The 19,114-nt window shown below is 35.3% G+C and overlaps 1 protein-coding gene across 2 annotated transcripts in view; it reads right to left on the reverse strand.

The window, feature by feature from the left end:
- Positions 1–759: 759 nt before the first annotated feature.
- NDUFS4 (NADH:ubiquinone oxidoreductase subunit S4) overlaps positions 760–19,114 on the reverse strand; it is a 113,171-nt gene continuing 94,816 nt past the window's right edge. For both annotated transcript variants that reach the window (XM_039469970.2, XM_003925864.3), the window contains one exon: positions 760–980. In XM_039469970.2, coding sequence (XP_039325904.1) covers positions 968–980 — 13 coding nt within the window. In that variant the 3' untranslated portion in view covers positions 760–967. The remainder of the gene's footprint in view (positions 981–19,114) is intronic.

Below are 19,114 nucleotides of genomic sequence, written 5' to 3' on the forward strand. Positions count from 1 at the left end.
AGCTGAGATTATAGGCATGAGTCACAGTGCATGACCTGTGTGACCTTGAGCAGGCTATCAAGCAGCCTTGATTTTTGTCTTTTCTTTGCAAAATGGGGAAAATAATAGTTTCTGCTAATAGGGTTATTAAAATGTTTTTTGAATAGAATAGCCAAACAAAGCATGTGTTTAACTCATAATGTGTGACCTAATTAACAAACAATAAAAGCATATATCTGCTTATATTAAACAAACAAACAATGACTATTACAAATCTCCATGAATGAACTAATTTTTATTTTCTCTGAGTCTTGATTCCTAAGAATATAAAATCTTCACCAGAACTGCTCACAATCATGAAGTGTTGATTTCTGGGCAGAGATTACTATGAAATGCAATTCATTCAGGCTCAAAGTACCTTAGTAAATAATAAAATCCTAATTAAAAGAAGAGAACTTCTTTACAATGAAGAGATAGTGGTTTAAGTTTATAAAACTCCAATGTTATTGTATACTTCTCTACCTATGATAAAACCACTTCTAAGACAACATTTTAATAATATTGGCTGGTGATTTATCAACAATATTTACTTGAGAATGGCTATAAAAAGCAAACATAAAACTTCAATGTTGCAGCTGATTTCAAGCATTCCTTTTAATAGATCCTAAGTACCAATATTTTCCAGAGGTATGATCACCTCAAATCTTCTCTCTACATAGGAAATTGTAACCTGCTCAGTTTGAAACATCAGAAAACATTTAAAATAGCCACCACAAGATGTTTCTTTAGTTTAAAGGTCAAATTTATTAGGAGATTAAGAGATGTATTATACATGGACTATAAATACTGCACAGCTGACTTTATTCACAGTCAAGCACAGATATAGTCAGTGCCAACCTATTTTGTGGATACTCTTGTTCTTTTGTTCCAAGAAAAGTTTGCACCGTAAGACTTGGACTTGGGTTTTGGAACTCTCTTCTCTTCAACATCATAGCTCCATCCTAGGGGAAAAAACAAAGAAATCCCCAGGAACAGAATTAAAAAGGATACCTGAAAAGCCCAGCGAGCAGAGGCTAGCTTTTATAACTTAATGTTCATTTATCATCAAGAGTATATGTCAATACATCTGAAATATAAATACTTAGTATTTGTTCCCTTATAATCCTCTGTGAGAAAAGGGTACAAAAGATTGCCTGCAGATGATTTACCATATCTCAAGTTAGTTAAAGATATAAACGATGACTCAATTTCTCCTTGCTCAATTACTGATATCGATGCATTATGTATAAATTTCTTAATACTCTGTGGTTTAACATAGGATTTTAAAAACAGCTGCAATGAAGAGCAAAGAACAATGTAACCAATCACACTATTCTTCTAAAAGTTGGTTTATTTACAAGTCTGGAGTTCTTCCAAAGGGATACAGAAAAATATGTACACACACACACACACACACACACACATGTACGTGTGTGTGGGTGTGTACTACATAGTTGAAGTGAACCATGAGAGATTATTTGTTTCAATCCCTTGGACTTGGACAGGCTGATTAAACTTGAAAAGATTTTCAACATTTGTTTCAAGAGCTATCTTCAGTAGGTGGAATCACATGGGAGTACCTGATAAACAGTGCAAATTGTTAGGCCTGCCCAAAGGCCCACTAGATCAGAATCTCTGATGGAGGCCCAGGAAACTACATTTTAACTATCAATTCCAGGAGATTTTTATGCTTTAAAAAGTAAGGACCACTAATCAAAGCTGTCTATTCTCTTCTGAGTATTTCTATTTTCCTTCCAAAGCCATTTTAGTATTTTGTAATTTTGAAAACTGGGTATATGTATGTCTACATTTTCTGCATCAAGTCCTATTCTTCAGTTCTCCTAAAATATGGGAAACAAATCAACATCCTCCTCCTTAAATATATAATTAAGCCATTCTTTTATTCCCTAAGCTAGGCAACTGCTATAACATTCACTTTTCTTCATAAAAATCTGTTTTTCCACACCTGTAATTTATCCTTATTCTCTCGGGACTTTTATTCAAATAACTCATCTTGAAACATCGAATTCATGGCTGTATCATGCAGTCATGTACAAAATGTCCAAAATGTGATTATTATATCGTCTAATTAAGTGATCTTCTTGATCTTGGTGAGTATAGTACTTTCTGCCACAAAGTTTACATCTCAATAGTCCCTTAGTTAGTATTCAGTTTTACCACAGAAGTTAAGCCTATGAGACTCAACTCATCAAAGTATACTACTGCTACGGTACACAAAGGAAAATAATAACATTTAACATAGTATTTTAAGCTTTTAATCTATTTTATCCATAATATTACATTCCCAACTGCTGAAACTCCATCTCTAAAGGAAGTCCAATAACTATAAGGAAATGGGGAAGCAGGAAAGCAAATGAAACATCCAAGTCCAGGAGAGAAAATATTAATTTACTTGCTCAGCATAACCTTCCTTTCAAAGAGTAAAAAATATGTTTTGAGAACTTTTTTATCCATTTAAAAGTTACAAAGCTATAGCCAACTTTAATAGAATCTAGACTTATAAAGTAACTATGTTAACAAGCAGTTATCTCCATTTCCAAAAACTTACTAAAGGGCATAAAAAAAGTTTGTATTTTATAAACTTGTCACAAGAGTTAAAGTACATGTCTTGGACTTCACAAGGAGGTCATAATTCATGTAAAGTGCTCAGAAAGCACCCCAATTTACAATCACTTATTGAGTTCTATGAGAAAAGCACTTTTACTAAAACCTTTATATGAAGTAATATTATCCCTTGTACAGCTGAGTAAACTGAGGCTCAGAGAGGTTAGGTAACTAGCACAAGGTCACTCAGCCAAGAAGCAGCAGAGTCAGGATTTAAACATAGATGGCTAGATTCTGGAGGCTACGCCTTACCTATTATGCTACATCATCTCTTGTGATTTATAGTAGGCACTCAATAAATGATAAGTATGATTTGGTCTTCAAATTTGATTCACAACTTCCTAGCAACACATCTCTATATAAATTTCCATCACATTAGAGCCCACTACATTTGAATTTGTGATGTTTCGGGTATAGCAAGCCATAATCTAACCTAGTTTTTTTTTTTTTTTTTTTTTTTTTTTTAAGACGGAGTCTTGCTCTGTCACCAGACTGGAGTGCAGTGGCATGATCTTGGCTCACTGCAGCCTCTGCCCACCAGGTTCAAGCGATTATCCTGCCTCAGCCTCCTGAGTAGCTGGGACTACAGGTGCGTGCCACCACGCCCAGCTAATTTTTGTATTTTTAGTAGAGACAGGGTTTCACCATGTTGGCCAGGATGGTCTCAATCTCTTGACCTTGTGGTCCGCCTATCTCGGCCTCCGAAAGTGCTGGGATTACAGGCGTGAGCCACTGAACCCAGCCCTAATCTAGTTATTAACTACAGAAAGGGGTTTTGGTAAGCAAATCAATAATGTGATCTGAGCATAATAACTTTAAAATTATAAACTTCTTAAGCACTTCCCATATTAACCAGCAAATGATGCTGATAATTACAGAAAATATTCAATTTAATAAAGGAGGTACAACAATATTTACAAAGCATTGCCATTCATTTAATAAATATTGATTGCCAATTCCATCTTAGAGACTGTTTTTAGACAGTGGAGGTAGACTAATGAAGAAAACAGAAAAATTTCCTGAACTTCTTCAAGTTAGTAGGGGAAGAAACGTTAGTAAGTATATAGTAGGTGCCAACATAGTAATACCTAAATTATAAAATGTGTATTATATGCCAATGAGCACTAAGGAGAAAACACTTAAGATGGGGTATATAGGGGAGCCCTCCCTCTCTGAGAAGTGGGCAGAGAACAGTAACTGCAAAGGCGCTGAGGCAAGAGCACTCCTGGTGTACCATGCAGTATGCCCTAGGCCCCATGCTGAGTGCTTTAAATACATTTTTATTGAAATTTTATGTATGGAGTTTATAGGTTGCATAGCTATAAATAAGGGAGGCATTATATATACCTTAATTTTATATTAACTTATAAGAAAAAATATAGCACAGAGAAAATAAAGTCACAAGGCTAGTAAGTGACAAAGCCAGGATTTTTACTAGCCTAAAGTCACAAGGCTAGTAAGTGACAAAGCCAGGATTTTTAACCCAGACGGACTTCAACAGCTACATACTTCATTAATAAAACTGCCATTCCTTTAAAAATACCCTGCAATTACAAATTTTATCTATTTCATTCATTTCCTTTTATTTGAAAAAGTATGCTGAAAAGACTTTTAAGAATTCCTGGAAAATAAATCTATGTTCCACATATTCTCTCCTACAATTGTGAGGAAGGAAATGTTTTCTAGTGTAGATTCTGTATTTGGTTATAATGATCGATGACAAATTAACCCAAGACCTCCATAATCTTTTCTTGACAAATGATAGGTAAAAAACCTAAGTTCTCCCTCCTCTCACTACCTCCCAACACACACTCTCTAGATCAATCAAGACATTAGGAAAGAAACTGCAGAAGAAATGAGAAAGCACTCAAATATTTAGGAACTAGTACTATACACACAAACACAAACCTGATAATCACTCTCTAATTCGCTCAATTACTCTTTCAGCCACCAGGGAGAATTCTTTTTACTTCATCAGATCTCCAACACAGATCTATTATCTATTCTGGTTATGAAGTTTCCAAATGCAGTCAGGGTCACTGCAACGTGAGAAGAACGAAGTTTTATACACATAAAAGAACAACTGGTTGGGGTTTTCTCCTGGTAACTAAGGAGTGAGCTGGCTCCTGGGAATTGTGAGCCAGATTACAGTTGCTGCTGGTGGTGATAACAACAATAAATAGAAGTATCATGACAGGGATTGGAATGTGAATGGTCAAAGCACCCTGAGAAAAACAAATAAAAAAAATACATAGAAGCAGCCTGCATTTGCTAATAGGATCCACCTCCATATAATTACCACTGGCCACTCATGATTTTTAGGATGTGTAAGGCAAAAAATTTATTATCTTTCCATTTTTTTTTGTGGCAAACAACTTGTTTCTAAAGTTGTACATGCAACTGTGCTTCTCTAAGTAAATGCAAAGGAGTGTATGAGGAAGTCCAATGACAATTCACAATAGAGACAAACTAAAATCAGAATCCCTTTTGATTTTCTGTTCATTATTCAGAAAACTTTTCTATTATGTAGGGCTGTCATCATAATAAAAATTTGCTGTTTTTTGAGATACTGTAAGAATCTGATCACATTTCCAAGCATTCTCCTCCAAAGTAGTTATCTTACAGTGCCTGGATAAACAAATTTACTGGTACCACTATACTTGAATATGAAGGTTACCTGAGCAAATGGTGAGGTTGAGCTAAAAAGATAAGACTCTAAGAATAACAACACTTGAAAGGACATTAAGCATGTGTGCTTAAGAATGGGTAAGTTAGATGAATTGTACTCATCTTTTCTACTTCCCATTTGAAACTTGTTCCTAAAATGAAAGAATATCTTGCAAGAAATAAAATATAGGTATGAAATGTTTTAAATTCTCTAAGAGTATCTTTTTTTAACTCTAATTTTTTTTTTTTTTTTTTTTTTTGGTTAAAGAAAGAGCCCAAACTTGTTTTTCTGAATGGGAATATGGAAGTGAAAACACTTGCACTCTCTGAAGAATGCTTATATAAAATGAAGGTGTAGTCTACAATCACAATGGTCCAATATGTTGTCCTCTTAGGGCACTGAAAAGTAGCCCTTGCTCTTCCCAGCTGTGCAACAGAAGATCAAAGCAATGGAGTCCAAGGCAGCTGCCCCAGAGATGGGTAGAGCTCCTACTGCTGCCGTCACTTCCTAGAGGAGAGTAGCCATATGACACAGATTTGCCACAAACCCAACTACCAGCACCTAAATGATGACAAGCTGACTCCCTTTGCTGTTTCACATACTGAAACACTTTCACAAAAATATTTTGAACTTTAAGCCCTAGTATCAGAGAAGTAACTTTGGAAAATGCTATAGTAAACTTAAAATGTGACCTTTAACATCCTATGCCCAATTTCTTTTTCTGAAATATGCCAGTTTATTTTGTAGGTCTCTACACTGTGGTTGGAATATTCTATTTCCTATGATATAAATGGTATAAATGGTATAATCTTTTCAAATGCCAAAAAACCCAACCTCTGAACAAAACCAGACCACAATTATGAATTTCACATAAGAGACAGAAAAATAGAATTAATTCATTTTTATACAGAATCATTTCATTTATAGTTCAGCAATACAAAAATACAAACATCCATCAGTTCTTTTATTGCCTGTCAAACGTTTTACCTCAAGTAACCTTGATTAACATCTTGTGAAAGGTCTTTCTTCTCTAATAACCTAATCTCAAACCCTGACATGAGTTTGGAAGTGAACAGCTAAATGATTTATCCTACTCTCCATTTGTGCACAGAACAAGAACTACCATGTAATTTGGCACAAACTGATGTAACTGACAGTCACTTCCAACTGAAGCATGGGATCAGAAGAGAAAAGCTTTGGGAGGCCAAAGCAAGGTATACTGGTACTTGGAAGGTTTCAAGATTCTTCACTAGGCTCCACATTATATCTGGCTGAAAGCAGAGCATAACTCTAACATATAATTTTAAGGAGGAGAAAAGAAAAATAGCTTTTTTGGAATTTCACTTTAAAAGTCTCTTTACTTTGAAATTACCAATTAGGTATATAATATCGGGGTGGGGTGGGGTAGGGGGTAAATGGTTCAGAATAATAAAGTAACCTAGATCTTCTTTAGAAATTACTATGGAGAAATAACAGCGGTTTTGGATATACTGGCAAAGCAAGTCTTTTCATGAAATTTACATAAAGTGATTTAAACAAACAAATAAGGTGAAAACATGAGGCATCTGAAATATTTGTTAGATTATAATACCCTACACCTGCTATAGCTGTGCCACCTCTCTAAGAACAAAACCCCAAAGTATCACTTTGATGTAATAGTAAATGCCCCTCTGAAATTTTACCTTTTCAAATAATATACTTGCTATATAACATTACTATTATTTTTAAAGCAGTAGTTGGAACTATTCAGCATTTGGCACAAAACAAGCCAAGATAGTAATCCATTACTCCAGCTTTTGTGTTCCAAAAGTACATCTGAAAATCAGTCATCAGAAATTCAGAACACATTTTTCTGGAGGAAAAAACTATACAAATAGCCAAAAACAACTCCCAGAGATTTGCAAGCTACACACAGGGATTCTCAGAATCTTATTTAACCTATAATAAACCAGGAACGTCAGTAAGCCACCACATGTAATTCTCTCTCTTTTGCTTTTGCTCTTGCCTTAGCAGTATCTTCCTAGCCACAGACAGGACCTGGGATTAGAAATTGAGAGGAAAAAGCTTTGTAGGAAAAAAAAAAAAATCTTTATTAGGTTGTAGTACAAATAATCATCATTTGCAGATTCTGTATTCATGAATTCACCTATTCACTAAAATTTACTTGTGACCCTTCAATCAATACCCATGGTGCTTCTGTGGTCATTTGTGACATGTGGAGAATGCCAAAACAATTGAGCCTGAAATGTGTGTTACAGGACTAGGGTTACAAATGAGGTGAAGAAAGATAATGCTCTGCCTTCTTGTTTCAGGTCTCATACTGTCAACAAAGCATACTTTTTGTGGTCTATTTAGTGCCTTTTTTTTTTTTTTTTGCATTTCTGTGCTTTTTAGTAATTTCACTGTTTAAAACAGTCCCCAAGCATTGCGCTGAAATGTTATCTAGTGTTCCTAAAAACAAGAAAGCTGTGATATGCCAATATGTGTTTCAGATAAGCTTTGTTTAGGTCTGAGTTATAGTGCTTTTGGCTGTGAGTTCAATGTCGATGAATTAGCTATATTAAATAAAGTGTCTTTAAAAACACATATATAACAAGTTATGTATTGGTCAGATGACAAACTATGTGACCAGAGGCCTGCAAGAACCTAACCATGTATATCCCCAGGAATGTGAATGTTTGCTAATTTAGTGTTTCATAGTGACTAAAGGGCATGATTGTGAATAAGGAGAAATCAACGATATTGATATAGACAGATAAAGTCTGTCCTGTCTCATAGCTTTGGCTCCCCTCTCAACCCAGTCCTGGAAAAACCAGTTTTGTCTCAATTTGCAACTCATCTCAATATTACTTTACCCTATATAAATTTGTGCTGTTTGACTTGTCCTTTGAACTGGCTGTAACATTTGCCTGGCTCCCTTATATCAGAGGAGTAAAATAAATTATGCAATTCATGTTTATTACATATATATGTTAGAGTCAGGGTATCTTTTTCTGGACAACTTCTTTTAACAGTTTTGGAGTACCCCCTGAGACATCCAATAGATTTATCAACCAAAGGCAGGCAAATTTCTTCATCCAAAAAATGGTGCACCTTATGCTTAAGGCTGCATACCATCCTTTTGGCTCTAAAAGGTGAATCCAAAGCAGCAAGAGAACATTGCTGACTCTGGTTTTTCTAATTTTAATTTTGCCCTCTACTAATCTGGGGAATTGGTTTTGTAATCTGACTATCTGATGATTCCTGTAAATGGATTAATGGTTTGTAGAGGTCTGTTTTCTGTTGGGTGGGAAAAAAATGGAGAATCTAGTTTGTTAATCTATTCTATTTTAGACTCAAATCAATTAAAAATTTGTACTCAGAAAAGAAAAACTCTTTGGTATGGACCAGTAAATTTCTTAACTTTGTATTATTAACTCATGGCCGAAAGTTTAGAACTGAAGTTATAAACTCTCTGTGTGACTGTATGTCTATCAATGACTACATAGAGAAAAGTCTTTACTTCTTATTGCATGTGTAGATAAGCCTTTTCTACCTTCAGGTGGCATTAATGAATTACATTATAACGTCTTTTTAAAGAACTCTGTTCTGATTAGCTTATAGAGAAAAATAAGTGATTATGTAAATTGGATAATCCTAAAATTTTCAGAGAAGAAAATGGAATTCTAATACTTCCAGTGTGCTAGACTTAAAAAATACTCTTAGAGCAATAACAAACATTTTGAGAATTCAAGCTCATACCGTGTAGGTAAATCTTTCACAAACAAGACTAATAATTTTGGTTTAACAAAAACAGCAAGGTTTTCTCTGGGTTATCAGTGTTAAATATACAAACACGGACTTTTATTCCACTTGTGTATGTTTTTGTTTTTTTTTTAAAGCTATACATGTTTACAGATCAAATAAGCCAGAATTAATGTTCAGTCGTGAAATATGTAAACTTATGATTAATCAAATTGATTCATTATTGATAACTGTATTTCAACAATAATTATGTTTTGTGTCACCTTCAAAATTAATTTCCAGGATTGTCAGGTAACTAATAGATATTTATTAGATATCCAGATCTTTTATTTACTTATTTTTTAAAATTATTTTTTAAGGCTAGTCAAGTCAAGCAATGGGAGTGGAAAGGGAATAAAGAAATCTATAACTAGTTGTGATCAATTAGTTGTGAACACTAGATCTCTTCTAAGACAGAATACTATTCCATTGATAATGATGGGGTTCAGGACATGCTACCCAAAAATAATGGCATCTTGGCATTTGAAGAAAATAGAGAAGGCCACTCTGACCTCTTCCCACCCTTCTACCTTGAGGTAAACCATAAAATACTTACCTGGTCTTCCCATGAAAGAAGTTGTAAGACACTCATGTGCTCTATAACTCAGAGGCAAGGAATATCACAAAGGGATGAACACAAGAGAAGAATCTGAACAAACAAGCCTGGCTAAGTTCTCTCTAGCTTATTACCATTGGATCATACCTTCTTTATCCAATCATACTTCTGCACAACAATGTACTTTTTCTTCAAATTTACCATAAAATGCACAAGTATTCCTGCTTCTTTGGGTCTTCATTTCTAAAGGCTCCTGTACCACATAAAACTTACATTAAATAAATGTGTGCTTTTCTATTTTTAACTGTCTTTTATTATAGGAAAATACTGTAGGAGACTCAATCACAAACCTAGTGATGAGTTTTCTCTACTGTGATGACTAAGCAAAAATGTAAATTTATATACTCTTGCTGCTTATTTCCATATGCTACAGAGAAGCTGAATCTCTGGGTTGGTTAATGAACATGTTTATTTTTGCCACCTGGAGAAGGTGCAGCATAAGGAATGCATATAGCTATGGAAAGTTTTTTTTTTTTTTTTTTTTTTTGAGACGGAGTTTCGCTCTTGTTACCCAAGCTGGAGTGCAATGGCGCGATCTCGGCTCACGACAACCTCCGCCTCCTGGGTTCAGGCAATTCTCCTGCCTCAGCCTCCTGAGTAGCTGGGATTACAGGCACACGCCACCATGCCCAGCTGATTTTCTGTATTTTTAGTAGAGACGGGGTTTCACCATGTCGACCAGGATGGTCTCGAACTCTCGACCTTGTGATCCACCCACCTCGGCCTCCCAAAGTGCTGGGATTACAGGCTTGAGCCACCGCGCCCGGCGGAAAGTTTTTATGTATATTTATGAGCTCTGGTAGTTTACTAAAATGCTGATGTATAACCAGTTTCAATTATCCATCTTGCAGTTTCTCTATGGAATCAAAGTCACTTTGGTTAAAAGATGTAATTAATATACATAAATGAAACTTGAATAGGAGCAATGGTGGCAGAGAGGTGAAACTTTGCATGCAAGGTTATGAGACATGTTTTTGTTTATTAAGGGAAAAAAAGAATAGTTATGTTCTCAAGTAAAGTGACTGATTGTGCCAGAAAGAAACAGAATGTTAAGAGCTAAGGTTCTTTACCATCATATTACCTTCTATGTTTAAGTTTTATTGTGACTTTGCAATGAGTGGCCACATATCATTTCTCAAGTACTTGTGATTCTACATCTATCCCAACTGTTCACATCTCCTGACAACTTTTGATTTTTACCTTCCCACAACTGAATCCTAAATGTAAAATAAAACAAAACTTTCACCTAGAATTATCTTTGAGATTCCCTACAGGGCCTCTGGAAAATCACAAAGATTCAGTCTTTCATTCTGTGAAGAGAGGTGCTAGAAACAATTAGGTTTATTTTATATGCTATTATTAATGAACTACTTGGGAAGAGTTGTCAACTATGAGAAAACTTGCCAATCCAGAAAAAGAGATGCTTAGCCATCCAGAGGTTAAATTTCTATGGGTAAAGTTTTATTAACCAAAATTGTATGCTATATGTAAGTTCCTAGAGAATTATCAGTGCCTTCACTGCTCATGATGTTTCATTTACCTGATACTGCTTTACCTGAAAATAGATAATTACAGTACGGTTTATCAGTCATAACTTCAGTTATTTTAAAAAATATTGGCCAGGTACAGTGGCTCATGCCTATAATCCCAGCACTTGGGAGGCTGGGGCAGGTGGTTCACCTGAGGTCAGGACTTTGAGACCAGCCTGACCAACGTGGTAAAACCCCAACCCTACTAAAAATAAAAAAATTACCTGGGCTGGTGGTACATGCCTGTAATCTCAGCTACTTGGGAGGCTGAGGCAGGAGAATTGCCTGAACCCAGGAGGCGGGTTGCTGAGATCATGTCATTGTACTCCAGGGTGGGCAATAAGAGTGAAACTCTGTCTCAGGGAAGAAAGAAAAAAATTAACTTGGTCACATCTTCGGTAGTTTAAATCTTGCATCTTCTAGGCCAGTAAATGTCAACTGGAAATCCATGTCATTTTTCTGAGTTTTATTAATATATAGATTTTTAGGACATACTCCAGACTTAATCTTTTTTGCTTAGTATTTTTGGTATATTTTTAGTATATGTCAAGCTATTCACGGTATATTATGTTTCAGTTTTATTATGCCATTATCTCAAGACTTTTTAATCCATAAAAGGAGTATGTTCATTCATTTTTATAAATCAGATGAATATTTACTGTCTCTGAAAATAGGCTTTTTGCTGAAAACTTTTGTGGATTAACTTTAAGTTGCATTCTTGTCATGAACTCTTAATCATATATTTCACTTTTGAAAATTACCAGTAAATGGTTAGCTCACACCTGTAATCCCAGCACTTTGGGAGGCTGAGGCAGGTGGATCACCTGAGGTCAGGAGTTTGAGACCAGCCTGGCCAACACAGTGAAACCTCCTCTCTACAAAAATGTAAAGTATTAGCTGGGCATGGTGGCAGGAGCCTGTAGTCCTAACTAACTACTTGGGAGCCTGACGCAGGAGAATTGCTTGAACCTGGGAGACGGAGGTTGCAGTGAGCTGAGAGCATACCACCGCACTCCACCCTGGGCAACAGAGTTGAGACTCTGTCTCAAAAAAAAAGGAAAAAGGAAAAAAAAAAATCTTACCAGTAATGTTAACTATAGCCATTTTAAGTCTTTTATCATTTACAAATAGTTGTTTTGTTTTACTTTACTTTTTGATGCTTCCGGTAAGCTCTTGCAATCAGTTACAGGACAGAATATTTTTATCTTTAACAAAGAATTGTCTCAGAACCCCGTGGAAAAGGCCTATGCCAGGTGCTTTGAGGGTACGGGTTTTTGATGCCATCACTTAAACAATTTTAAAACCATACAAGTAGACTGAGTCAGGATATCCAGAGCTCTAGTCAAGAAGCAGATACATTTATGATCAAGTAGAACAAATAATAATTATATAGGACTGAAGAAATGATGAGGAATGATTTTATGTTTGGAATACTGTTATTGTTTTATTGTTTGTATTTTTTGTACATATAAGAAAGCCCTTTCTCTTTCCTCTATGATATCTATAACTCATGACAATTTAGTAGAGTTTGTTCCGTAAACCGAAATATTTGTAAATAATGTCTCACTCTCTGGGACCCCTCCAGAATTCAAAACTCTAGTTCTTATTCTTATTTTCATGACAGTATAGCTATTTGCATATGTCCAATAACAAATCTGTCCTCCTTTTTTACAAGGATTTAATTGGAAACATTGGTTATCCAACCAAGGCCTTACCTGGAATTACATATTCGAGAATGAATATTCTCATTTAGAATGGAATGCTCATTTAGTCTGATATGAACAAGTCACTTTTAAGAAACTAAAGATTGACTTTATGGAGCCAATGCTTTAAAAGTCCTTCCAGGAAAAATGGGCTGGCACTTGGCCTATAGGATTCCCAGCCTTACAACAGCAAGAACTCAGGATATTTTGGGGATCTCGAGAAAGGAGGAATTTGCCCAGATAAATCTAGTGGCAAGTTCTTGACTTGGTTTTCTAGCTCAAGAGACTTAAAAGTCCAATCAGAGAGATTCCTTGTAAAAACTTTCACCAAAGCAAACAAGAAAGCATGTATGGCAAATTAACACTCTTGCCACTCCTATGTAAATAATAAAGCTAAACAGGATACCAATCTTATTTTGTGATTATTTCTAATCACAAAATGATTAGAAATAATCTCTCATTTTGAGATTATTTCTTAATCAAAAAGGAGAAGAAATAGAAAAAAACTTTGTTTCAGTGGAAAGCTATGCATTGTCTCTAGCACATCCTTTCCCTTCCAGGTTATCAGATTTTAGATCAATTCCATCTCTTTCAGCTACTTGGCAACTCTTTTTAGGATATACACCAGTTGATACATATGCAATTTCTGTCCTGTGTTCTACTTAATAGGCTTCTTCCACCAAAACCCAATTTTGTCTCTATTTGCAACGGACTTCAACATTTCTTTATTGCATACCAATCAGTGCTGTTTTGACTTATACTTTGAACTGGTTATAATATCCTTGTTCCCTTATATGAGTAAAATAAATTCTTTTACTTACATTTTATACCTATATGAAAGTCATGATTCTTGCCTTCATTTTGAAAGTTTTTTTTTTTTTTTTTTTTTTTTTTTTTAACAGATACATGGATGTGAGGTTGAGACCTTCATAAGAGGTTAAGTTAGGTGGAAGCCCAGACCTTCCTGATCTTGTTCACTTTTGGGATAATTCTAAGTACTAAGCTGCATCTCCAATTATTTATTTCTTTATTTTTCCTGGATTCAGGGCCAGGCTTGTCTGCTTTCCTTCCCTGCTTCTACCTTCTGTTACTACAGAGGCGGGTTTTCCACCCCAATAGACCCACTATCAAGAGAATGAAGTTTCACAGCTTGTCCTCTGTCCTCCCATTCCTGAAAGAAACCTTCCTTTATTTTGAGAATTTCAAAGAGTTTTTATAGCTAACAACAATGAGAAAAACACAGGGGGTAAAATGACATACTAGAGAAAAGTCACAAAGTTTCAGATCAGATCAAACGAGGAAAAAAGGCCATTTCTGGTTTTCATTAGCATGTAAATGGTAGTAGAGCCTAGTCTTCCACCATTCAAATTTTCCACAGCTGTCTTCCACCTCCCCTCTCCATGATGTAGCTTCCTCCTCCCCCATCCTTCTACCCCATCACTTATTACATAACACAAGGAAAGACAAAAGCCACATGGGTGAGAAAGGTGGGTCTTTTTAGTACACAAAGAACTGAAGTAAGGCTCATCTACATTTCAGAGGAAACCCCAGATATTCTTTTTCCCTCTTTACAAAGAAACATTATCATTAAAGAGTTCCTGTGGAACAGATGCTAAGCTTAGGGGAAGATGTTTCAGATGAGGCCCTAAGGTTAAGGCTAAAATAAACACAGGGGTATTTATATTTGCTTTGTGTGTCAGTATGTTTGGGGACGGGGTAGTGGGAAAGGGAGAAAAATAAGTCATAAGGCGCATTCAGTCTTTTCTTCTCCACTACCCAATTTCAGAACACCAGACTTCCATAAGAAGTGAGAGCTATGCAAAAAAGATAAGCTGAGGGGACAGCTGCAGACATTATCAATAGCAGGAGAAAGAGAACTTCTTTTTGTCTCAAAAATAAAGAGTACTTTTATATAAAAAGATGAGCCTGCATAATACCACCTTATTTGGTTAAGAACTGAAAATATGATTAAAGGTGGACCTCTGGTACTTATAATAACAAAGTAATACAGAGATACTATAGGTATATAGTACATCCCTATATTATTATCCTTCCCTATTATCTCTACTATAAAGATAATATAGAAACCTATAGCATCTCTGGAGTATACTATATAGAGTATACACAGTATATGTCTCAACACAGAGATACTATCTAGATAATATATAGATTATATGTAATATGGTATATAGTCTAGACAAATTCTGTAGTCTATTCCATAGGTAAGTTTACATTTACATGTAAATTTTCAGTGCCACAAAAGAAGTAGCACTCGAATAGAAATTTCCTCAGCAAGGCATTTATTTCTATAGAAGGGTGCAGCTCACAGATGGAACAATGGTGAGCACACACCTGGACAAGGGAGGGGAAGGTGTTCTTATTCCTGAAGGAGGTCGCCCCTACTGCTGTGTAGTTCCCTTACTGGCTAGGGTTAGACTGCACAGTCTAGTCTAATTCCAATAGGCTATTTTAAGGGGAGCAGGGGTATAAGCCAGAGTGGCAGGGTGGGTAGTTTGGCAAGAAAGATGGTTATGGGACAAGTCAGAGCAGGTAACCAGGATGAGTCAGGATGAAGCAGGGGACTGGTGGAACAGATGTGAACTACTGATTAGAACTGGTAGAAAAGGTTGGTTTACTGAACTACAAGGAAGTTAAACTTTAAAATGGAGGACAAAGAAGTGAACATACTGACATACTGATTCTTTGAAGAGAAACTTGGAGTTTACTATATCTAACACATATATCTATATAGTATAGAGATATTATAGTATACTCTAGAGGTACTATAGCGACACTATAGTATCTCTGTAGAGACCTACAGTATCTCTGTATTATTTTATAAGTAACATAAGAGTTTCTACATATCCTTGATTCATTCTAGGGAAGAGTACCTGAAGAATAGAACTGTATTTCCTAAGAAATATAACATCTGAACTTTTCCAAGGTGGATATGATTTTCATGTTTCTCATATTTACTATAGAAATTATTCAATGAACTATTTACATAGAATATATATAAATAAATATAATGTATATCCTGTATACTGCTAAATACATCAGTGCTGTTCAATAGAAATATAAGCCATACAAAAGTTTCTAGTAGGCACATTAAGGAAATAAAAGTAAATATGTAAAATTAATTTTAATAACATTTTACTTAGTCCAGTATTTAGAATATTATCACTTCAACGTGTAATAAAAATCGAGATACTGTTTTTTTCATACTAAGTCTTCGAAATACAGTGTGCATTTTACATACACAGCACATCTAAATTTGAATTAAACACATACCAAGAGCAAAAATCACATATGGCTAGTGGCTACCATATCGGATAGTGTAGATCTAGCTTATTATTTTTTAAGATCTACTAGCATCAAAGAATCAGAAAAACCATCAGACTTGGAATCTAGAAGGTTAGGTACTGTCAGTTAGGAGCTATGTGATTGATGTGGGGCTTGTTCTGTTAACTTCTCTAGATCTCGGTATCCTATCAAAGGGAGAGTTTAGAATAAGTAACATACAATTTGGAAACAATTCTAACATTATGAAATAATCATTTTAATTATGTTGCAATACACTGCAGGATGCTAACCCTTAATAAACTCAGGATAAACTCCAAATTAACCTAACAGAAAAACATTCATTAGATTGTATTTTACAAACACACTAAAATGTAAGAAGTTGTTAATCATCCTACTATAGTTTTCTTTCTTGTTCAGGACTTGTTTTCCCTGGTAAATTCTTATAATCCAATATGCAGGATAAAACATTACAGTTTGAGTGTAAGAACTATGCCTTATTTAACTATCCCCAGAACCTAGCCATAAGGTGCTGACATACAATAGAGTGTGTTCAACATTTTCTGACTGAGTATAGAAAAGGTAAAATAGAAAACCATACTATAAGAGCTGCAAGAAAGGAACAAATTATTGTGAAAGTTAAAAGGAAGAAAGGAGTTCATCCAGTAGGAGGTAGAAGTGAGGGAGGGGAATAAGAAAAGGGACCAGGAAACGAGATAGATAGCATATACAATAGATTTTGAAGACTAGGTTGGAGTTTCATAAGCAGGGTTAAGAATGAGAAGGAGAACAGTATTAATGAGTTTGTAGAGGGAGGAAGGTGTATAGCAGGTTTGGAATGTCAGGACAGAAAGTAGAGTTGGAATATAGTAAGATAAGCTTGTTAGTGCTTTTGTGATAAGTCACTGCCTATCTTGTGAAGAACTCTGAATTACCAGTTGAGGAATTTTTCTATTAGACCTTTGAAGATATTGAATAAAGGGTATTTTGGCACTGATACAAATGTCAGCGTATTGAGGCAGTATACATAATGGTTTAGACTAGAGGTCACCTAACATTTTCTGTAAAGGCCAAGTAGTAATTATTTTTAAGCTCTGGGAGCCATATAGTCTCTATTACAACTACTTTTCTACCATTGTAGCCGAAAAGCAGTCATAGACCATATATAAATGAATAAACATAACTGTTCAAGTAAAACTTGTTCACCTCCTTGTAGGTATGTGACCTTGTTAATGTTACTTAATATCTCCAAACCTCAGTTTCCTTAAACAATTAAATGGCGGTAATAACTGTTCCTGCTTCATAGAGCTGTAATGAGGACTAAACGAGAATGAATGAAAAGCACTTAGCATAGTGCCTAGCTCATGATTTACTGTTTGTTACTTTCTGTGGTGATAATATTTATTATCTGAGTCTCAAAATATAATTAGAGTGCATTAAATATGTTTCATAAGGGTGGGTGTGGTGGCTCACGTCTGTAATCCCAGCACTTTGGGAGGCCAAGGCGAGTGGATCACCTGAGGTCAGGAGTTTGAGACCAGACTGGCCAACGCATGGCAAAACCCTGTCTCTACTTAAAAAAAAAAAAGTTAGCTGGGTATGGGTATGGTGGTACACACCTATAGTCCCAGCTACTCGGAAAGCTGAGGCAGGAGAATCACTTGAACTTAGGAGGTGGAGGTTGCAGTGAGCCGAGATTGTACCACTGCACTCCAGCCTGGGTGACAGAATGAGACTCTGTCACAAAAAAAAAAAAAAAAAAAAAAAAAGTTTTCTAGAAAGCAACTAAATCTGAAAATCTTACTTTCCTTATTGTATTGATTTTCTATAATCTTTAATGTCAAGGGAAACTATGCTTATGACTTCTTTTATTTGACATTTAAAAGGGAAATTTAAAAACTAAGAAGGAGATGAATGGTAGGCTATTTATTTTCAGAATAGTCCCTGAATTGATGTACAAATAATCAACTGTGTATCAAATACAATTGCTATTTGATCTGTATATCAATTATCAAATATAATTTGATAACTGTATTGCCTCAAAAGCTAATATACTTTTAGGCTGTATTAATATCAAATATCATTTGATAAGTGATACAAATCATCTTTTGTGTAGGTATGTGGCCATTTTACCTTACCTATTTCTAGATACTACTGAAAGGCAAGCATTAATGCCTGTAATTGTATAACCTTTGTAACATTTTACTATTAACACGGAATCAGCTGTATTAGCAAAAATTCATTTTCTTGTATAGAGCATATGAGTAAGGTACTGGGCTAGACAGGAAAGAAATAAAGGCGTATATGAACTAGCCTATGGGCTTTAACATCATTAATTCTATAGTTTTTGAGCATTACCCAATCCAATTTCTCATTTTAAAGATGAAGAAACATGCTTATCAAAGGCTAAGTATAATGAAGCATGACTTGTTCCAGTTGTCCTGTGAGGTAGACAACTGTGGAATGAGAATCTTAAGTTACCAGGCTCTTAATCCAGTAGTCTTTACATATTAGTGCTTCTGAACATTTTTTTTTTTTAATGCCTTATCAGAACATTGGTTCACTCAACCTTCAATAGCACTAGCTCACAACAAATGACTTTAGCTGTAGGGATAGGCAGGATCCATTTGTATGTCCTTCACCACTATTTACAGCCCAAGAGGGGAAAATCAGAATGAAGGGGATGCTGTGGAATTTGGAAAAGATCCTCCACCTCCACTTCTATAATGCTGCAATGGTGTTTACATAGATCTTGCTTCTACTATAGCTGAAGAAACAAGATTTATCTATTTAAAGACATACTATGTTAAATGTTAAATAAACGAGGCAGATCATAAGAACTACAGTGAAATCAAGAGTGAAATAATCATTG

This window comes from Saimiri boliviensis, chromosome 1 (assembly GCF_048565385.1).
Source record: "Saimiri boliviensis isolate mSaiBol1 chromosome 1, mSaiBol1.pri, whole genome shotgun sequence".
In the NCBI taxonomy this organism is placed as follows: domain Eukaryota; kingdom Metazoa; phylum Chordata; class Mammalia; order Primates; family Cebidae; genus Saimiri; species Saimiri boliviensis.